The sequence below is a fragment of the Pyrgilauda ruficollis genome, unplaced genomic scaffold (assembly GCF_017590135.1).
Source record: "Pyrgilauda ruficollis isolate IOZ18807 unplaced genomic scaffold, ASM1759013v1 scaffold31, whole genome shotgun sequence".
Classification (NCBI taxonomy): Eukaryota; Metazoa; Chordata; class Aves; order Passeriformes; family Passeridae; genus Pyrgilauda; species Pyrgilauda ruficollis.
This window is the reverse complement of record NW_024524489.1, coordinates 7,345,364-7,367,816: the sequence shown is the minus strand read 5'-3', so window position 1 is coordinate 7,367,816 and position 22,453 is coordinate 7,345,364. Positions and strand designations below refer to the sequence as shown.

General features: G+C 41.1%; 1 protein-coding gene across 4 annotated transcripts in view; it reads left to right on the top strand.

The window, feature by feature from the left end:
* Nucleotides 1-21,985, top strand: part of TP53BP2 (tumor protein p53 binding protein 2) — a 54,257-nt gene extending 32,272 nt beyond the window's left edge. For 3 of the 4 annotated variants that reach the window (XM_041474046.1, XM_041474049.1, XM_041474050.1), the window contains 13 exons: nucleotides 1,679-1,853; nucleotides 3,238-3,419; nucleotides 3,799-3,963; nucleotides 4,367-4,604; nucleotides 6,202-6,330; nucleotides 7,251-7,393; nucleotides 8,139-8,628; nucleotides 8,993-9,774; nucleotides 11,664-11,801; nucleotides 12,382-12,515; nucleotides 14,719-14,885; nucleotides 17,613-17,812; nucleotides 21,001-21,985. In XM_041474046.1, coding sequence (XP_041329980.1) covers nucleotides 1,679-1,853; nucleotides 3,238-3,419; nucleotides 3,799-3,963; nucleotides 4,367-4,604; nucleotides 6,202-6,330; nucleotides 7,251-7,393; nucleotides 8,139-8,628; nucleotides 8,993-9,774; nucleotides 11,664-11,801; nucleotides 12,382-12,515; nucleotides 14,719-14,885; nucleotides 17,613-17,812; nucleotides 21,001-21,042 — 2,985 coding nt within the window. In that variant the 3' untranslated portion in view covers nucleotides 21,043-21,985. The remainder of the gene's footprint in view (nucleotides 1-1,678; nucleotides 1,854-3,237; nucleotides 3,420-3,798; nucleotides 3,964-4,366; nucleotides 4,605-6,201; nucleotides 6,331-7,250; nucleotides 7,394-8,138; nucleotides 8,629-8,992; nucleotides 9,775-11,663; nucleotides 11,802-12,381; nucleotides 12,516-14,718; nucleotides 14,886-17,612; nucleotides 17,813-21,000) is intronic. The other variant, XM_041474047.1, reaches the window with a different exon arrangement.
* Nucleotides 21,986-22,453: the final 468 nt, after the last annotated feature.

Genomic DNA, 22,453 nt, shown 5'->3' with positions numbered 1-22,453 from the left:
TGAGCATCTGCTCTCAGTGCTTTTCCTGTGTCACACATCCTCTCCCTTTGAGATCAGCTGTGTGTGTCTGTATGTTTAGTACCTTGTTCAGCTCCCTTGGCCCTCAATAATTCTATCTCAGGGAAATGCTTCAAGCCATGTCTTTGTAATCATTCTGCAGCACCTGCTAAGTGATACTGTGGCCTGTCAAAATAGCCAATAAAACTTTTTCTGCTTGTGGTAAGAACAGGTGCAACTATGATGCAGGAAATTGGTCCATCAACCAAGTGATGAGAAGTTTCACCTGAAATGTAGCAGCACAATTAATATCCACACTGGCCTTGTTTAATTGACAAAAAAAAAAAATTTGCTCTCTTCTCAGTTCCAGCTGAGATGTGTTTATATATGAGGAGTCTAAACTTTCACAGCTTCTCTTTCACTCACAGGTGATGGCAGTACACCCTGGTCTTATAAATAACACTGTAGTGACAAGAAATAGGAACACTATTTTTACTGTAAATGATTTAAAAAATAAAAATATCAGTTTGAGTCTAGATAGCTACCCATTGGGTAAGTGTTTGTTGTCTGTGGTTTGAAGAAGAGTAGCCCTGTGGGTGTCCCACTGGATTTTTCATTTCAGTGCCTGCCTGGAACAAACTTGCTTTACTAGGTGCCTCTTCAGAGTGACTTTCCATTGCCTCTTTCCTGCCTTCTGAAATCAGATGCAATATTAAAAATAGATTCTGAGGGAGGAAAAATACACTTTCTTTTTAGACACAAGCTGTAATCTCTTTTTTTTTTTGTGACATTTTCCTGCGTGGGAGTGACTCTAAAGTAGTGCATACACTGAGGATGCTGCCTGGTCCTAGTTTTCTACAAAAGGCAGGCTCACTTCTTTGCTCTGCCTTTTTTATTCCAAGTGCACAAGAATCCCCATTTTCTAAATCTGACTGGTGATTTTTTTTTTTCTTTTATGGTTTGGTGGGTTTTTTGGAGGAAGTGTGGATTTCTAATGTTAGTAAGTAGTGGTAGTCTTGGATTTTATTGAATGCTTGAGAAAGTCTCACTAGTTCTACTCTCCTGGAGCAACCTGTCATCTCCAGAGCTGGGAGCCATGTATAATGGCCAGTGATTTAGAGGAATTTTTTGTAGATGATCTAGAGGTCTCATGGTTTCTTCTAAGTCTAAACTAGACATGTGTATGTTAGAAACTGATAACATGTTATTTTACTCTCTAAAGGCCAAAGGATCCTCTCCATTAAGGTGATATCTGTTGTTCAAATGAGGGCCATCTCACTGTAAAGGTTTTCCAGTGTCTTGAATTACCTGTGTGGTGATAGTGGTCATCATTGTGAGGACACCAGTGTCTTTTCAGAGGTTTAGTGTGCAGCCTCCTTCATCTCAAGGAGGTTTTAGCAGAACTAGTAAAAGTATAAAATAGTAATGGAAAATACCAATAATTTATGGAATACCTTCTACATAAAGAATGTCTAATATTCTCCAGCATGACTTAGTTGTTTAAAAGGTGACATATGATAGAGATCCATAAAGTACAAGCAGCATGGAGAAGGTGAAGAGGAAATAGTCCTTAGCTCTTGTAGCTCAAGAGCTGAGTAGTGATTAAAACAAATTAGTAAATGTCTTGAACCATGAATACTTAAATTTTTCTTAGACTTCAAAATCTTTGTCTTGACTGCAGGAGCAGCGCCTGAAATTCCTGAAGCAGCAAGATCAGCGACAGCAACAGCAAGCTGCTGAACAGGAAAAGCTGAAGAGATTAAAGGAAATTGCTGAGAATCAAGAAGCCAAACTTAAGAAAGTGAGAGCATTGAAAGGTCATGTGGAGCAAAAAAGACTCAGCAATGGGAAATTAGGTGAGTTGCTGCTTAGGGAAGGTAGCCTGGGATTTTTCATGAAAGGCAGTTCTTAGGAGTCAAAAATTTCTGGTGATTTCAGTGATTCAGAGAAGCTATTTATAGCATTCCAGGAGATGGTAATCTTAACAATTTCACATCTTGCATTTACCAAGAAAACTCATGACTGACCTAGAACAAAATATATTTTCTTACTATATTTTAAAATATCCTGTAAGGCCACCTTGTATTTTGAGCCTAGCTGCCTGCTCTTTAATTACAGTGTAGTTTTTTTCCTTACTTGAATACCTTTGTGCACCACAGTAACTTTTTCCATTCTTGATGTCAATACCCTACACATTTAGTGTGTTATTTTCTTGGCCTGTAACAAAGCTTAGCCTGGTACCCAAGTTACCTTCTGTGCAAGAGGCAACTAATGGCCAAATTACTGCATATTTGCTTTTTAGTTATGTGAATCTGACCAGGGTCTTGCTTGCTACAGTACTGGTTGGGTGCTTATAGTTCAGCATGTTGATGCAACATTAAGTCTGAAATAAATATTTATTCTTCTGCCTACCTTTTCATCCTCTCTGTGGTACAGAACTTGTTCTTTCCAGCCTGACTCAACTGAAAACATGAATACATTGTTTTAGTAGGAAGCATTTTGGTTGACAGATAAAGCAGAAGTGTTTTTCTGTCAGAGAATCCCTTTTCTGGTTGGGTTCTGTTGCACAAAAGAAACTTATGTTTTAAGGCTTGGAAGGATGGTAGAATAATAGAAGATCTTGGAGCTTGTGAATCTGTTTTCCTGCACCATCCCCAGCAGGTCTGATTTTGGTACTTGCTTGTGTTCTTACTGATTCCTTAAACTTCATTCTACAATAGAACAGTTTCAGCAGTGGAAGCAGCTGATGACAGATTTTTGTAATAGACCCGAAAAAGCTCTCTGAAGCCTTTGTTTAATATGACAGCTTGGGTGTTTTGTCACTGAGTTCTTATGACCTAAATTCAGAGTTCCAAGTATCATAAATATGCCTTGTGGTTAAGTGAGTATCTTCCTGCTGAATTCAGCATTCAGTGAATTTAGGCTTCTCCAGATGAATTCAGTCTGGCACTCTGGTTTTGTTTGTTTCAATACTTCAGAAAGTTTAAAAAAAAAAGAAAAAAAAGTTCTCTTCCCCTCCCTGTCAGTGCTCTAAGTAGACCAAATTTCCATAACCATTCTAGTGAGCCTGCATTTGCCAGAGCTCAGAGGAAGGGCTGGTGTGACAGGGCAGTGGGTTTGGCTGAGCAGCCCTGCTCTGAGGCCGGCAGGGCGCTCTCTGTCTCCTTAAGTGCTGCCTTGGAAGCAGCCCACGCTGGGCTGTTTCTCAGGGCAGCTATTGTGCTCTGCCCTTCTTTGCAGTGGAGGAGATTGAACAGATGAACAGCCTGTTCCAGCAAAAGCAGCGCGAGCTGGTGCTGGCCGTGTCCAAAGTGGAGGAGCTCACCAGGCAACTGGAGATGCTGAAGAACGGCAGGATTGATGGTTACCACGACAACCAGTCGGCTGTAGCTGAGCTCGACCGCCTCTACAAGGAGCTGCAGGTAATGGGAGGCCAGCCTGTGACCCTCAGCTCTTCTGGGCTCAAAGTTGGTTGTGTTGTTTCTTACCTTGTTGGAAAGAAATCCCGTTGCTCCTGTTGCTGCCAGGGCTGTGTGTGGTGGCCTGCATGCTGAGGATGGAATGTTAGAGTGTTAGTGCTGGGTTTAAGGTAAAGAGGGGAAGGAGCACACACTGTCTGTACCTTTTCTTTCTGTAAGACTTGGAGACTAACCAAAGTTTTCTCCAGAGGGAAAACATGACTTGACTTTTTAGAAGGCTTTTCTCTTTCCAACAGTTTCCTGTCCTCGATCCTGAAAGTGAATTTGTTTTTATTTTGGTTGTTTTTCCCCTCCTCCCCCACTGCTTTGTGAATTTATTCAGTTGAGGAACAAACTGAACCAGGAGCAGAATGCCAAGCTGCAGCAACAGAGGGAGTGTTTGAACAAGCGCAACTTGGAGGTGGCAGTCATGGATAAGCGTGTTAATGAGCTGCGCGAGCGGCTGTGGAAGAAAAAGGCAGCTCTGCAACAGAAAGAGAATGTACCAGTAAGTGGGGGCTATTTCATAACTAAAACATTAATTCTGTGTCTTGTCTGTACAGCCTGCTGGGGGGAAGGCTGTTGAGATGCTAGACTTGTTGTCTTTATCCATATGTAGTGGAAGTCTTGTATTATTAAAGTCCTTTTCGTGGTACATTAGTGTTAACCTACTTACTCTTTACAAACAAGAAGTCTTATGTTGTCGTGGAATTTTATTTTTAGATTTTTTTTTTTTTTTTGCTATTACTACCTCAGCTTTATAGTTCTCAGAGCTGTTTCAAAAAAACACTTTTGATATTGGAGTATCATTTGCTACTTGTTTTATTATTTTTTACTTCTTTTTTAAACTCTGTGAATGGACACTGCAGAATAAAATTCTTTATATTTTATTCTTTTTTTTTCCCCCCAAGGTTTCTTCAGATGGGAATTTACCACAGCCGGTGGCTTCTGCTCCAAGCCGAGTGGCAGCAGTAGGTCCTTATATCCAGTCCTCTACTATGCCACGTATTGCTTCCAGACCTGAGCTTTTGGTGAAGCCAGCATTTTCAGATGGGACACAAGCTTTGCAGGTACCTGATGGGCCACTGAAAACACAAACACTGCCCAATATGAGAGCTGGGAACAGTTCACAAGCTAAAGCTCCTGCAGGTAATAGCTTACAATTAATATTTTTTGTCCAGACTTGTTTTGTTTTCTTACCTCACAGCTCTGTCTTGATGCTTCATCTTTTTTAAAGCAAAGTGTTATTTGAGATGCCAGTATTGCTACTTGCCATTTTTATTGCACCAGTGAATATATTTTATAAGCACTGAGGTTCTATGATTCAATGTTAAAAATTAAGTAAATCTATCAGTGAGAACTTTGAGTTGTTACACAGTGTGGACTATAGGAGGACTTTTCTATCAAATAATTATTTATTTTAAAGTTCTCCTGAGAACTATCCAACAGTGTGTTTGAGTTTAGAGGCAATTCTAGTACATACCTGGTGCCTGGATTTAAAAACTGGCAATGCCAAGTTTTCTGATTGTGCATTTTGGAAATAACACATGTGAAGGATTAACCAACATGACAAATTTTACAAAGGAGGTGGTTTTCTGTAGCACAGAAATAGCAGTGGAGTTACTGGCTTGTTGGAGAGTGAGGTTTGGCCTCTCCTACTGGGAGAGCTGGAGATTTGTTGGCTTCTCTCTGTGGCTTTCTCCTCTGAGAGACAGTTCAGTTCAGTAAGAGAAGTCTCAAGAAACTTTTAGAGAGTTGTAAATATCTCTTCTGTGCTATCCTGGGAGAAGACTCTCTTTTCAGCTGGGAGAGAAGAGAAACACTGATCTTCCCAAAAGCGAGAAATGGAGGCTGAGCTTGCAGAATAGTTCTGTTTATTTTCTATCTCCCTTCCTCCATCTCCAATTCTGGCAGATATTGAAGTGAACATTGCACAAAAGCAGTTCCAAGTGTCTCTTGCTGTATTTGGAGAATGGTGGATTGTTTCTTTTTATTTGGTTTGTTCATCCTAAAACTATTGGAGTGGAATTTAAGCTCTAGACCACACAAAATTTGAATTTTTGCTAGAGGAATGCCTGGTGGTTAGCTATTTGAACTAAAATATCACTTCTTATTTTTTAGCATTTGGACAAAAGGACTGCTTTCCTAAAGAGAGTTTTTGGTACTTTGTCAAAATGAAATTTTCTGCTGTTGCTTATTTTTACTGTTTGAATTTAACATTACTTAGGTTGTTTAGAATTTAGTAGAGAGAATTTGATGACATACTTAATAGGAGATTGCAAGCATTTTCTTAGTGGTTTTTGCAGATCTCTATTCCAGTGAATGTAAAGATCATAGATCTCTGGCAGAGTCTGTCTATGCTTTAAAGCATCATGTTTTTCTTTGCACGATATATCTTTTTATATGTAACATTGTATCACTTTTAACTTAGCATGGATACTGAAGGAAAGCTTCCTACTAGAAATAAGCCAGGCTAGAGAAGTTTCTTTTTTGAATGCCTTAAGTGCAGATGTGTGCTATGACAAAGAGTTTTGCTGCTGATTTTGGTAGTTGTTCTTCAACTTGATTTGCATTCTCTTTTTAAAACAAGCAAATGAAAATCTCTAACGATAGGTTTTATAGCAGTTAACCTCTGTGTGATACTTTTACATTGGCTAGATCTGACTCTTACAGAAAAAAACCTATTCGTAGTAAGTCAATAAAAACTGCTATTCTAGCTTAATGTGTTCCACTTAATCTCTCCTAGGTTCCGTAGTCCCCAGTGCAAAACCTTCCCCATCTGCTCCTGACTGGAGTAGTTCAAATACAGACAATCATATTAATCAAGGATCAGCCTTGACTTCAGGAAAAGGAGTTGTGACAAGTGAAGGACAAGGTATGTTGTTGTGTGCTTGGCTAATCTGAAAATTTGGAGAATCTAGATGATGACACCTCTCTTCTAAATGCTTCAGTAAATAATTGAGAATTCATTTGAAAGCACAAAAAATATCAAAGAACATTGCCATTGCTTTGCTATGGTGTTACAGGGTCTTTAAGGAGAAAGAAACCAAACCCACAACTTGCATCAGATAGTGAAGAACATCCTAGTTCCTTCTTACATGCCCCTGTTGAATTTGCATGATACAGCATTTGACAGGCCCAGAGGCCCTTAGTGCAGAGATAGGATGGATGCAAAAAGCATCCCCTGCATACACTCTGGTAAATATTGCACACAGCAGTAGGAAATATAGTATAGTATGCTATACAGTATAGGAAATATATATGTACTATATATATATACTCTATATATACTACTGTATATTATACGGTATAGGAAAACAGGACAACCCCGACGATGGGGAAAAATGATGAGGAGGACTCCATCTTGTCAGAAGGCTAATTAGTTACTTTATTATACTACATTAATCTATATTATATTACACTGTATTACACTGAATCTGCCAAGCACTCAACTCAACTGCTCTGCATCTCGTGACTGTCAGCCGACAGTCCCGACACACACACATGGATTCAACTGGTCAGTGAGTCAAAACACTCACACCAGAATCCAGTCAGGCAAATTCCTTCAGGTAAATAGTCTTCCTCAATGCATTCCACTTGTTCCAAAACACAGGAGTAGTAAATGAGGTAAGAGTTGTTTTTTCTTTCTCTGAGGTTCAGAGAATGTGAATCCCAGAAATATCTTTGGGAAGTTGTCCCTCACTTTTCTCTGTGAAGAGAAATGTGGCTACACAGCAGGACTCTCACCCCTGCAGTTGTGCCATCCCTTTTGAAAGGTGTCTGCTCTCTCTTCAACAGCAGCTGAAGGAGAAGCTCTTTTACGAGACAGAGAGAAGAAGGTGCGTCCTTTCTCCATGTTTGACTCTGTGGAGCAGTCTGCTGGGCTGGGCACCCTGAGGAAGAACCAGAGCAGCGAGGATCTCCTGCGGGAGGCACAGGTATGCAGGGAGCCCGGGCTGCTGCTTCCCATCTGCCAGGCCTTACCCACAGCTCTTCTCATGGGGCTGCCAGAAAGCTCTGAGAAGTACTGAGGTCAGCTTTTAAAAGACTACTTCTGAGAAAAAACCCTCTTTGGCTTTTAATGGCAATTGGTAACTCCAAATCATTCTCTGCAGTCACTGTGGTGGGAATCTATGGCTGTATTACTTGTACAAGTGTGTATTTTCCCCCCCAAAGATACAAAGAGGCATTTGCATATTCATTTGTTTTTGGTTTTTTTTTCCCCAAAATCATCTATGTGCTTGTTTCACTCTTTAATGCAACAGTGTCCTTCGGATGTTTGATAGTAGTAAAACTTGCTGCTTAAATTTTGGACACAGTTTGATCAGGTAGGGATTCACTAGCCTATAACTGGGGATGACAGGTGCTTTGTTGGAGAGCAGCCTCTTGCCAACTAAGTGTCTGATACCTCTAGAGAAATCACTGTGCCCTGTCATTGCTCTTGTTTTAAACATAGCTGTTACAGAAGAATTAAAGAGAATATGCTCAAAGTATTTGAAAACATAAGTGGTGACAAAATGTTTCAAGCAGTTTCTTCCTGGTTTCAGTGATGTTGTAAACCTTATTACAGCAGTAGTAGACCTAAGATACTGTGTCGTATTTTGAGGCTCTTTGGTCCTTCATAGCAGAACTCCTAAATCATGTTTTACTGTTTTATCTTAATGATTTTTTTTTGTCTTTCAGACAACCAATAAAAATGTAACCAAGGTGCCACCACCTGTCCCCACCAAACCAAAACAGATAAACTTGCCTTACTTTGGTCAAGCCAGTCACCTTCAACCTGCTGATACAAAGCTGGATGGAAACCTGCAGAAGCTGCCTTTGGCTATTGCAGCTGTGGGGAACAAGCAAAAACCAGTGGCACAGCAGCCTTCTCATCCTTCTCAGCAGATACAGCAAAGAATTTCAGTACCTCCTGCAGGTTCTTCCTCTAGCCAGGATCAAATTCTTCCTTCCTCCAAACAGGAGAGTCCCCCAGCAGCAGCTGTGAGACCTTTTACTCCTCAGCCATCCAAAGAGACTTCGCTGCCACCATTTCGAAAGCCTCAGACTGTGGCTGCAAGTTCCATTTACAGCATGTACACCCAGCAGCAGACTCCTGGGAAGAACTTCCAGCAGGCAGTGCAGAGTGCTTTGACAAGGGCACAGACCAGAGGACCACACTTCCCAAGTGGTAAGTATGTGATTCTCTCCCTCTCTTCTGTCTGATAAACGTTAGATGGATGTTCTTTCCACCTGGTCTGTGGGTATGAAGCTGTTCTTCAGGGGAGTTAAGTGTGTGGGGGCAGCTGTAAGAATCTTGGGTGGATTTTCCATGCTGTGTAAGAGCGTTAACAAGAAGTGCAGGATGTGTGTCTTGGGTTTGCAAGATAAATAATGGTAGATCTGGTTACCAGATCAGTTCTGTTCAGTTTTTTGTGTTCTGCTTCTTTGCTCTACGTAAAGAATACACAGCCTGAATCACCTTTCTTTGTTGTTGTTCTCTTGATCAAATACTCAAACATTTTTCCCTGACCCCTCTCTGAACTGCTCCACAGTGTATGGCAAACCCGTGATGGCAGGAGCTGGGGTGCCAAACCAGCTGCCACAGACAGAGAACATCTACTCCAACCTCCAGGGCAAGCCAGGCAGCCCAGAGCCTGAGATGGAAACAGCAGCCTCTGCTCATGAGAACCATGAACCAGAGAGGATCCCCCGTCCCCTGAGCCCCACCAAGCTGCTGCCCTTCCTGTCCAACCCCTACCGCAACCAGAGCGACGCCGACCTGGAGGCGCTGCGCAAGAAGCTGTCCAACGCGCCCAGGCCGCTGAAGAAGCGCAGCTCTATCACTGAGCCTGAGGGGCCTAATGGCCCCAACATCCAGAAGCTGCTCTATCAGAGGACCACTCTGGCTGCAATGGAGACTATCTCAGCTCCCTCGCATCCCTCCAAACAGGCGGCATCAGCTGCCAGTCCTGAAAGCCCAGTGGAAATCCCAAACCCTTACCTAAGCACGGAGACGGAAAAAGAAACGGCTGCTTCCATGCCAGAAGCAGCTATTGCTGAGGAGACAGAAAGCACAGCAGCAGAGCAGAGTGAAGCTGCTCTTCCCCCTGTACCTTTGGACCCTGTGCCTGAAGCTGTGTCAGACAGCGATGAACTCACGCAGCCCAAAGCAGAAGAGCCAAACCTAGAAGCTCCACTGCCACTGGAGGTGTACATGGAAGAATATCCTCCATACCCACCACCTCCCTATCCATCAGGGGAACCAGAGAGTTTGGGAGAGGACTCATTCAATATGAGGCCTCCTGAAGTTACTGGGCAGTTTTCCTTGCCTCCTGTAAGTATTAGCTTACAACTGGGGTGCCCTGTCAATAAATCATCTCAAGTGCTGCCATAAACCCTGTGCATTGTGTTGCAGAGCTCAAGCAGATGTGGGAGAACAGTCACGCAGTCTAGAAGTCTCTCTGTTAGTATCTGTTCTATTTGTGTGATGCTCTTATCTCCAGACATGAAAAGTCTCTCTTATCCCTAGAATTAATGACATAATGAAAAGGTTCAAATGGAATACCCAAATAGTTAAACTCTACAGAGCTGTAAAGAATCCTTCCTTCTAGAAGTCTGCTTACACTGAGGTTTTACTTCCTTTTTAAGAAAATTAAAGCTGATTTTTTTTTTCCCCTCGAGGTACAGGTACAGATTTCACAAGCATTTCCCACTATTGCTAATATGAGCTGGGGACTAATTTTCTTAATCCTGGATTGCATTTATTTATCTGAAAGTGCCTTTCTTGAAAAATATGTAGGAACAGACTTCTTTAGTTTCTATCTAAAAAACTCATTTGTAGATATCAGCTGTTTGTACTTCTTCTACTGAATGTTTCCTGAATTTCTTTGAAATCTGATTTACCATCAGTCTACTCTCAAGTTGCATCAAAACAGAGTCTTTTGGGGCTGGGAGGAGGCGGCATTTTTACTATTTTGTTTTGCAGGTTTGTATCTGTGTGAGGTATGATGTTATCTCACTGTTGCAGAACAAAAACGCTTAATGTTTTTGGCTTCTCAAAGACTTTCTTTAAAAACCTGTCAAGAGTAGAGTTTTGATAACAGTTTTCTTAACCTGATACATGAAAGTGGTTTTTCCCTCTATCAGTTCAGTGCAGCGGAGTTAAAACATTTAAATGTGCTTTTTAACCTTGTAATTTGTGCATGGAGTAGACATTTCGTGTGTTCATGCTTTTAAGATTTTGTTCTTGCTCCCTTTTACAAGGAAATTTGAGTGGTAGAATTTCCTGAATTGTGAGAACTCACTTCTGCTTGGTTTTGTAGTAATTCTGCAATGATGAGAAGAAACCAGCCCAACTTCTTGATTTCATATTTAAATCCGTGGGTTGTTCTGCCAGGCTCGCTCTTGGAAAAGCCTCTACTTTTGATATTACATACAAATCTACAAGCAGAAGAGCATTTTATGGGAATCTCTACTTAAATATCTTATCTCCACATGCCTGCTCTTGCAGAATATGAGTCAGTTCTATTCATCTTTGCCTGGACATCTGTCAGAAATTTACATACCCTCGTGAATAGTCTTATTGCTGCTGCCCAGGCAGCTGGGCGAGCGCTGAGCTAATGCGAGCATGTTCCCTAAAGGAGTGGGTACAAACTCAGCTATAGAAATACTTGGGAATCAATGGGAGCATCTAAAGCAATTCTACACTTGGTTCTGTATTTTTCCAAAACCATTTTCTGTCACTGTTTGCTCCTGCTAATCTCTGGTATACTTACAAAAATGTTAGAACTTCAGATCAGCACTTACATTAGTGTAGTTTGTGGAGTGTGCTGCTTGGTTTGTCTAGCAGCTATGAGAGTTAATGGTAAAATTGTCCAAAAACCAAAAAAAAATTGCATCTTTTCCTGAATTGTCCAAAAACAAAAAAAAAAAAAATTGCATATTTTCCTCATCTTTGGTCGTTTCGCTGCTTTGTTTGATCAAGGTAACTTCTGTATGAGAGTTGAATAATGACCTTGTCCAGAGATAAAGGCAGAGATCTTTTGTAACATGGTTAACCTAATATATTCCCAGTGTGTTTGGGCATTGGTAAAAATGACTATAAATTTCCTATTAAACACTTTTCTAGTTGATCATTTCTGCTGTCATTCCCAAATAACCAATTTTGCATTCATCATCTTTCCAGGAAAAAAGGTGTCTGTAACTTGTGTTACCTTTTCACAGGGGAAGAGGACGAACTTGCGTAAGACTGGCTCTGAAAGGATTGGCCATGGAATGAGAGTGAAGTTCAATCCCTTGGCATTGCTTCTGGATTCATCTTTGGAGGGGGAGTTTGACCTTGTGCAGAGAATAATTTATGAGGTACAAATGCTAATTTGTAAGAAAAGGAATTTCAATCCTGGTTGAAACTGGGAAGTCATAGTTTTTCTGGACTATGCAGAACCTAGATCTTGAGGAGATTAAATCCTAACAGGTTCCAAGTGATCATACTTGGAGGCTGATTTTAAGTGTGTTAAATCCACCGTGGATTTTTAGCATCAGGACAATAGATTTGCAGGACACTTTTTTCTCATTTTTTCATAGGGTGTTTCATTCCCTGTCTGGCATGTTATCAGATAATTTGGTAGGCAAAATCCATGTGAACTTTGCTCACAGTTAAATAAACATATATCAGAAATCTACTGAAAGTACTTTTAGTAAGTTATCAAGATCCTGTTTCTCTGAACCACACTGTTAAAGGGAGACTGCAAGCTTAAATATGGATCTTGGTGCACAGTTGATAGTGAATGTAGTCTTGCTCGTGTCCTTCCTAGAAATATGTCACAAATTCATATTTCAGAATAATACTGATTAATACAGAATAAACTGATTTTTGTATGAGAAGAGATGTTTATTCCAGAGAGTTTCACCTGAACGTGATTGTTCCTTTCTGGCTGGCCAGGTGGAAGATCCTAGCATGCCCAATGATGAAGGAATTACTGCTCTGCACAACGCTGTGTGTGCTGGGCACACGGAAATTGTGAAGTTCCTGGTGCAGTTTGGGGTGAACGTGAATGCTGCAGACAGTGATGGATGGTAAGGCTTTCATTAAGTGCTTCCTTATGGATGTTCTCCACCAGAGTCATGACTTGGGAGGTACTGCAGGTCCCTCAGAATGTCCGTTGCTTTTCTCCTGTGGAGCTGGTAATGACTTTTCTTTTCAAAGCAGAGCAGCAGCAGTTCTCTGTGGGGCATTATATGGGACTGTGCAGATGGGAAAATAGGGAAATTAAATCAATATTCCCTGTATGAAAAAAACATTGTAGGGCTGGACACATTTGTCAGGAAATTGCTGTGTTTCTTTGAGATATTGAAGACAGCTTATAATGAGCCTTATGCTGAAATTCCCGATATCCTCTGTGAGATAACCTATAACTTACCTGTGCTCTGGGCAGTATCTAGCCCTGCAAACTCTCCCCAGTCCTTTGTCCAATAATCAGCCAACTTGAAACCAAAATAAGGTGGAAAACCATAACCTTCAAACAAGGCTTGCAACTGATAATGTGTTACAAATCCTTTTTACAAATAACTAGGGAGATTATTTATGGAAGGCTGGTGCAGGGGGTAGTGATTTTACTGTTATTTCTGCCTATAACAGAAGTGCTTGAGGCCTAAAACTGGATAAAGATGCTTGTGCTCCCTCCACCTGAGGGGTTATCACAATTACATGCACTTGTCACAAAGTCAAATCTTGAAGTAATTATCTAGATTGTAAGAGGCATGATGTCAGGAAGATTTCTGAGTGGGTTTTCAATATTGATTAATTGTTGAATTTTTAGTGCCTTACTCTGTGGGGCATTATATGGGACTGTGCAGATGGGAAAATAGGGAAATTAAAGCAATATTCCCTGTATGAAAAAACCACTGTAGTGCTGGACACATTTGTCAGGAAATTGCTGTGTTTCTTTGAGATATTGAAGACAGCTTATAATGAGCCTTATGCTGAAATTCCCGATATCCTCTGTGAGATAACCTATAACTTACCTGTGCTCTGGGCAGTATCTAGCCCTGCAAACTCTCCCCAGTCCTTTGTCCAATAATCAGCCAACTTGAAACCAAAATAAGGTGGAAAACCATAACCTTCAAACAAGGCTTGCAACTGATAATGTGTTACAAATCCTTTTTACAAATAACTAGGGAGATTATTTATGGAAGGCTGGTGCAGGGGGTAGTGATTTTACTGTTATTTCTGCCTATAACAGAAGTGCTTGAGGCCTAAAACTGGATAAAGATGCTTGTGCTCCCTCCACCTGAGGGGTTATCACAATTACATGCACTTGTCACAAAGTCAAATCTTGAAGTAATTATCTAGATTGTAAGAGGCATGATGTCAGGAAGATTTCTGAGTGGGTTTTCAATATTGATTAATTGTTGAATTTTTAGTGCCTTAATGAATGTTCCTAAAATGTAATGTGTGTTGGTACCAGTTGTCAGTTTCTCTGGGTCTGGGTTGAAGGCACTGGAGATGGTAGTTTCATGTTCAGACTCAAGTGTTTATTATTTCTTATCAGTAAAACAGTCTCACAACCATGAGTTCAGCAGCAAGGCACAAAATGACCAACAATCTCTTGTTACGAGGTCTTTTAAGACTAAACTATCCAATTAAGAACTGACACCTAGATTATTTTCCCTTTTAACCCAATAGCTGATCCCTGGAAGCCCACAATGTGGACTTTTCTGCCCAATTACAAAATGCCACTCGAACCCATGAAGAAGAAACCCAGGACAACACCCTGTGCCTCCATCTTACTTCCATCCACAACATACTAAAAATCCCAAAACCTAAATTTCTCAAGTGATACACCTACACTACTATGTATAATCTATTTCACACATTTGTGGATTCTAGTCTATCTTGAAGTCTAGGAAACTTTCTCCATGAATGAGGGTCAAAGTCAGTGCTCCCCTGGGGGTCAGGACACCCCAGAGCAGACAGAGAAATATTCTCTGTGCCCTGGGTTTCCACAGTAATGGATTACAGAAAGGTAGAATAACTGGAGATCTGTATGGAGACTTAGCTTTGGGGCTCAAGCAGCTCTCAGTAGCTCCTGTTACCTGTGAAAAGTGATTGCTCTTGACGTGCTGAGTGAGGTGCCGTGCTGGGCAGCCCTCAGCAGGGCAGGGCTGAGTGCTCAGGTCCTGCAGGCTGCAGGATGCTGTTTGCTCCCAGGGCTCTGTCAGCACTCTGTGAGCACTGAGAGTGAAGTGCCATCACTTCTTGCTTGTGCTTACCTTGCAGGACCCCTCTGCACTGTGCAGCCTCCTGCAATAATGTGCAGGTGTGCAAGTTCCTGGTGGAGTCGGGGGCAGCTGTGTTTGCCATGACCTACAGCGACATGCAGACGGCTGCGGACAAGTGCGAGGAGATGGAGGAAGGCTACACACAGTGCTCCCAGTTCCTGTATGGTGAGTGCCATCTTGAGCCTTGCAGCATGCCAGGGGCTCCCCTGCCACCTCTCACTTCGTTTGTGCATGAGGAGGGGTGAGTTGCACACTCAGGTTAGGTGCCTGTGCCAAAGGTTCCTCTTGGAAAGAGGGAAGATTTTACCAGCTTCACCAGCTTCCTGAGTTCCATGGAGATTAACTTCGTAATACTCACCCTGTGGAGGAGAGCTGAGTAACAAAAGGTTTCTTTATATTAAAAGCTTTGACTTAAGCATGTGCTTCAGATACACCAATTAGGTGAATCTTGCCACATAAGAACTTCTTTACATGAGGACAAAAGTGGTATGGATATGTCAGTAGGCAGTTCATAGCTGTTTCCTGGTGTCTTGAAAAGAGTATTTCCTAATGTGCACCTTAGAACCAGAAAAGGTATTGCCAAGTTCCTTCCTTGGTGGATTTTACTAAGCACTGAATTTGACTTTACCTTCCTGACTTTTTTCTTCACTTACATTTAAAAAGAAATCCCATATTAAGTTTAGATTTTATTCAAATAGTAAGGCTACAGAGATACTATCTTTGAATGGAGAAAACGAATTCCCCCTAGGGTGTGAAGAGTATTAGTCAATGAGGTTTTACATTACTTTACTGTATGTTTTGTGTGTAATGAGGTTTTAAATTACTTTTCTCTGTTTTGTATGTAGCTCATGTCCCCTAGGCACACACCAGCTGGTGTGTCATCTCTCTGCAAGAGGTTAGAGTAACAGCAATGTAACTCAGCAGAAAAAGCTGTAAAACTGCCTTTCTGCTTTTGTGGCACAGCCGAGAGCTGAGTTTCTCTAAGCTGCTCCTAAGCCAGGAAATTTCAAAACAGTCTGTCCAGCTGTCCTCACTAAGCTTGAAAACTGTGTCTTTGGTGCCAGATATATAGTTTTCTCTGTAAAGGAGGAAGCCTTTTTAACTGGCATCAAAATTTGTAGGCTAAGCAAAATTCCATTTGGTTTTGTATCCAGACTCAGAGGGAGGTCGTCAACACCAAATACCCAAGGAAGATTGCAGGATTAGATAAAAAATACTTGTCTAATATTTTAACCTGGTTTTAACTCAGACATGAATTAAGAGATGGTATATTTGTGTTGACCAGCTCTTGAGGGATTTCTTTCAGGGATTTCTCTAATTCTTAGATTCAGATAAACTGCCCATAGGATCCTGTGGAAGGGAGGTCCATGGTCTCATTATATACAGCATGAAGAAATCCATTCTTTTTGTTCGTGGGGTTTTTTATGATCTGCCATGCAATGTTTTCACTTGATACTCTGTTTTTTGTTGAGTTTGGGATCTTCTTGTGATCTTGTGAGATACTTTTTGATGGGCTGTGAAAGGACTGTAAGGCTTTGACCTATTAAATTTGGCCAGTTTTTCCAGATAGTTTCAGTAGTTTCAGTCTCTTGATGGTATTGGCTGTTCAGCTACCAAAGTTCCTTATTGTTTCATCAGAAGTTAGTCCTATTGCTAAGACTGGTTCTGCTTGCCTGTAGTTACTGTAAGTAATTATTCCCTGCCTAAAACTGCTTCTGTAAAAGAAGTTTGGGAATGTGTATCTGTTTCCAGAACTGCACTAAAACCTGGCCCTCTAAACTCATTATTGAGCTAATAAACCCTGGTGTAATTTGTTGATTCACCTAATCTTTTTTGTTGCAAATGATGTCCAATATCAAGTAGAAGTACAGGTAGGTTTAAATAAAAGCAATCATCTTCTAGCATTAATTAAATCATGGGTCTGATGCTGCTGAAGTACGGAAATTTTCACTTTCTTAAATGGAATGCCTGTGCTGGCTTTGTTTGCCCCACAACCCTGGTGTGACTACAAATACCCCTTTAGGGCACCACATGCATTGTGTGAATCTTCTTTCTCTACTTTGATGCCCAATGCTTAATCTTCCCTTGCCTGGGTGCAAAACCAAACCTCTAATTATACCAAATGCAAAGCAAGGGAAGAGTTTCTCTGAGCAGAGCTTATCATGCACTGGAAGTAATTTAATGTTATGTGCTGAGCTGGTGTGCAGAAGTGAAGAACTTGATTTAAGAAGATGTTTCCTTTAGCAGATGTAGGTGGTAATAAAACACCTTGGTCCAGAAATAATTTAACAGACTTGTGTTTCTGAAGGCAGTGTTTAAAACAAGAAAAAAGAAAATAAAAATAGTGTCAGAAATTAAGAATTGCTGAGTTAAGCAAAAGCAGCTGCAGAGTAGCAGGCAAATCTCTCAGGTACAGGGCTGAGATGCAACTTGCTTTGAAGTTCTGAAATAAAATGACCCAGGTGGCAAATGACAGCACAAGCATCAAAATGACAGTGGTGGTCAAGCCAAGTAGGTATTGCTATCTCTCTGTGACAGAAGGAGATGTCTATTGCACTAAGAGTACAGAAAGTGTTTCTTGCTTATCACTTAGGTCTAGAAAGCGTAGACACAAAAATATAACCTTTTATCAGTCAGTGCTGCTCTCCCCATTTGCCTTGTGTTTTTTGAGCATGTTTAAGGAAGGAATCTGTCTGCTGTAAGTAACTTTACAAAGCCACTTCTTCCAGGGCCAATTCTGAGTGGGCAATGTGGTGCCAAGTAGGTAGGAATTTTGGGATTTTTTTTCCTGGACCGTCTTCCAGCAAGAATAAAGGACTCTTACCTCCTGTTGTCCTTTTTATTTATATATTTTCTTCTCAGCTGAGCCGCTGTGTTTTTGCAATGTTGCAGGAGTGCAGGAGAAGATGGGGATCATGAACAAAGGAGTGATTTATGGGCTGTGGGATTATGAGGCTCAGAACGACGATGAGCTGTCCATGAAGGAAGGAGACTGCATGACAATCCTGCGCCGCGAGGATGAGGAGGAGATCGAGTGGTGGTGGGCACGGCTCAATGACAAGGAAGGCTACGTGCCCAGAAACCTGCTAGGGGTGAGTCCTGGCTGCTTCCAGAGCCAAAAAACCCCACCCCAGCATGTGGAGTGTACACAGTATTGCGTTCTCCTTGGATCTCTTGCAAGGAGGTGCAGCTTTAAGAGTTGAGAGGAAGGAGGTGACATTCTCCATCTTTATTTAGGGAGTTGAATGCCTTGGCAGAGTGGGTTAACACCCTCTGTTTAAGGTACTTACCACAGATTAATGGGTGCCCAGAAGAACAATATGTATCACCACCTTCCTATACACAGCAGGCCCTAATACCAACTTTGTCTCACCATCTTAAAAAACCCCTTTAAAAAAAAAAGCCTTTTATCCAAACATGTGTGTGAATTAGGTTTTCTTGAGCATGTTCTCAGGCACATGGGGTGATTTTAGGGCTGTTCTGTGTAGGGCCAGGAGCTGAACTCAGTGATTCCTTGGAGGGTCCCTTCCAGGATCTTCTATGACTTTTTGATAATTTTCTCTGTTTCAAAAAAGTGATGAACTGGCACAAAGGGCCTTCAGAACTGAAACTTGCATGAAGAGTGAGTCATGAGTCCTTCCCTGTGTACACGGGCACCTTTTGATCCAAGGATATAAACACTGCAAAAATCTAGGTTACCTTTTTGTTCTAGCGTTGGAAAACAGACTACATTGCTCAGTAAAGGCAGATCTTTGTTCTCTCCTATGCTTTTAAAGTAACATTTAACTATGTCTAAGGCCTTACATGAATGGCCTCTCCTTCTCTCATCACCTTTTGTATTGCCTTTTATTAAAAACAACAGTGTACAAATAAGATACTTTCAATTATGTCCCTGTATTTCTCCTTGTAGCTGAGTTGCTAGAAAATGATGGCAGATGGACACATATATAAAAATTCCATTAAGCTTTTTTCTACAATTCTAGTTGCCCTGGTGCTGGAGATAAGAGATTCTCCAAGATTAACCATTGTGAATTTTCTCTGATTGATGTATGATGCTTGAAAGAGGCTGAGCCTCCTTCCTCATGCAGATAATCCTTACTCTTAAACTGGTTGGATTTTGCAGAGCAACTCTATCTAATGCAAAATCAGTTTTCATATCTGTATCGTTTCCAGGTCAGGCTTACACACCATGTACTGTAAAATTCTGCCTAACATACTACTCCTGCTCAGTTTTTTCCTCTCCAAAGTAAACATTTTTAAATTGAGAGCAGCCATCAGCCCTGCACAGTAAGGTTAAAATGGCAGCTTTTTGATTTTTGCCTGCCCTGGTGTGCATGTAGTGCTTGTCCATAACCTTGTGCTTTGAGCCTGAGCACAGGTGTGTAAGAACACAAGGAACATCTGTGCTTCTAGGAAAAAAAAAATAAAAAAAAGCACAAGGCAGCACAGCTTAAACTGGAGATCAAAACTTACCTTTGTAAGCACAACACAATCCCAACAGAATCTTTGGGGAAAACTGCACAGTATTCATTAACTGTGACACTCCTGTGTCTGTTCAGTTGTTCTGAAATATCCTGTGGTGATTCTCCAAAGCAATTACTGGCCTTTTAATATAGCAGCTGAATTCTGATCTGTGATGTTCACCAAAGAGGAAAACATCTGGTAGATTAATTCTTATTTTTATCATAGTTGCTTTTATCCTTTTGCAGCCAGGTGTACTGAATAAAAACAAGGATTAAATTATCTCTATCAGTGCTCTACCCTTCTTAGTGACTCCCTGGCTCCCTATGCTAATAAGATAATACTGTCAGGTGCTATGATACTGTAACTGACTGACTTCATCTCGAAGAGTGGTGAAGTCACAGCAGGCTGAGACAGACCTTGTGGTGAAGTCATTGGCCTTGTCTTAGTGCCTGAGAGAAGAAGAAAGCCAGAGTCTGGTTAAAGAGAGAGGGGGCAGCATTGAGGAGAGCTTTAAGCTGTGATGTAGACATGCATTGCCAGTTAGAGCACGGAGCATGCATCTCTCCTAACTGGATGAAGTGTATCCTCCTATTTTCACATGCCAGGGGCCGTGCTTTGCAGAACAGCAGCTGTTCCCTAAGCCCTTCCAAGTGGGAGCCAACAGCTTCCCAGGCATCTTGTCTATTGTATTTGCAGGGAATGTCCCAGTTAGGGCAGGAATGATTCATCTGACCCCATGTTCTCAGAAGGCTAATTTATTACTTTATTATACTATATTATATTAAAGAATACTATACTAAAGAATACAGAAAGGATACTTACTGAATGCTAAAAAGAAAATGCTAATGAAAACTTGTGACTCTTTCCAGAGTCTCGACACATCTTGGCCCTGGTTGGCCAAAGAGTCAAAACAATTCACATGAAACCAATAAAACAACCACCTGTGGGTAAACAATCTCCAAACACATTCCAGATGAGCAAAACAGAGGAGAAACAAATAAGAATTGTTTCCCTTTTCTCTGAGGCTTCTCAGCTTCCCAGGAGAAAAATCCTGGGTGAAGGGATTTTTTCTGAGAATGTGAATGCCACACTTGTCCCTGCTGTGCTTGTCCACACAGCTTGTGCTGTGTGCTGTCCCAGGCTGGGGTGAAGGGATTTTTTCTGAGAATGTGAATGCCACACTTGTCCCTGCTGTGTGCTGTCCCAGGCTCTGTCCTGTCAGTTTTCCCTCACACCCCTGTGTGTGTGACCAGCACATGGCCCAGGCGTCACAGGCTGGCAGGGGCCAGTCTCCTGCTGGGCAGGTCATTCATGGAACTAGGCACCCACCCTCCACTCTCTATAAAGCTCCTCCACTTCCATAGTCATTCTGCAGACAGATGTTTCCAGCTTGCCCAAAGCTATGCTGCATAAAAACTGATAGGTGAGAGAAAGCAAACCAGACTTCACCTCTCTGGTCCCATTTATATAACAGGGAACAATCCCACAGTTCACTGAACACAGAAGTCTCTTGACTTACACAGCCACGTGCTTTTCCTGGCCCACCCCTCTGGGTAGAGCTGAAAGTACTTAATTATGTGCTGTTCAATACTTTCCTCTTGTACTGACACAGTATTTTTTAAGGTTGCCTAAGACTGCTAAATTCATATTTGTCAGTGCCCTGGGTGTTTTTTATAACCATGCTTTTGCTACTAGGGGTTACATCAGAATTGTAGCACCAAAGAGAGGGGTTTTTTGTTCCTTTATGTTTTCTTTTAAAAAAAAGTAACCTTTTAAAGTACTAAATTTTTAAACCTCATTTCTGTTTTACCCTCAGCTGTATCCAAGGATTAAACCTAGACAAAGAAGCTTGGCATGAAATAGTACGGAAGCCAGATTCTTGAACTACTAATCATGGATAACTTACAGGAAAAAAAAGTCCATTTTGTGTTGGTTCCAATATCATGAGACTTATTTCAATGACAATGTAATTTGAAAGCTATGAAAAATGTGCTTTGAAAACAAATGAAGGATTGATGCATTAGCAAATGGATGAGGGCATTGTACAAGACGAAATAATGCTTACAAGCAAATGAAATTCTGCTGCCTTTGGTCGAATCAAGCCATTATGTTCAAGTACCCACCCAGCTGTCTTCAAACATGGCAGAAGAGAGTTTCATTTCTTTTCTGCATTAAATACAAGGACCTTTTGAAATTGCCATTGAAGGAATCATCATGAAACAGACAACTTGGCTCTGTCCAAATTTATCCCGAGGCTTTTTCCAGATGGGAGAAATTGAAGTATGTGCACAGCACCCAACTGCTTATTGCTGGAAGTGGAATGTTTGTTAAAAGAAGCTAAAAAAACTGAAGTGTATCTGAAGAGTGACAACCCCATGACCAATCCATTAAGCAATAACTTTTAAAAAAGCTGTAGCATCTTAGAAATTCTATGTATTCAAAATATCATGTGCTGTAACAGAAATGTAGTTTTAGATTCCTCTTTTTACAAAGAGCCTCATGTATTTATTGTATTTTATACTTTGAAGACTAAGTGTAGAAACTTTATGTAGTTCTTGACAATGTATTTGTTTTTACTCTACTTGTTTACTCCACCATTAAACTTTTGTCTCCTCTTACGCTTTAACTCTGGGTATTTTAATAGTGATTTTTATTACAGATGTTACTAGTAAGACACACTGCTGTTGTACATGATACTAACTTTCAGCTGCTTTCTGTATTAACCTGAACCCCTCCTCCCCCATCCATTCTAGGTAGTTTTTCTGTATCCTTCTAAGCTAAGGGACATACTTAGGGGGAAAACCCAACTTGATACAAGTATTTTCCAAATAAAACCTGTCCTATAGAGCTATCCTTTCTATCTCTCGATTTGGCAATAATTTGATACTGAACAGTATTTAACAGAGGAGCAAGTGATTCCTTAAGGGTATTTAGAAAGTGCCTCACCCTACAGGCTCCTGTTTTCCTACTAGGTAAGTCCTACTGCTTTCTGAAAAGGTGCCCAAAAGGAAGAAATAGTTTCTAACCAAGAAATTTCCCCACAGTTCTTCAGGTGGGGACACTAAAGGCAGCAGCAATTGGCTCATGGTCATAGTCTCTGATTTCAGCAGTCTTGAGTGTGGGGTATGGAGTATCAGTTATCTATCTCAGAAACCTTTGGCTGTTCAAGCATTAATCTTTAAAAGTATCAGCTTATCTAACATTTCATTAACTGCCACACACCCACAATCAGCTTCAGCATGCTGGTTTTCCCCTTTGAAGGGCAGCAA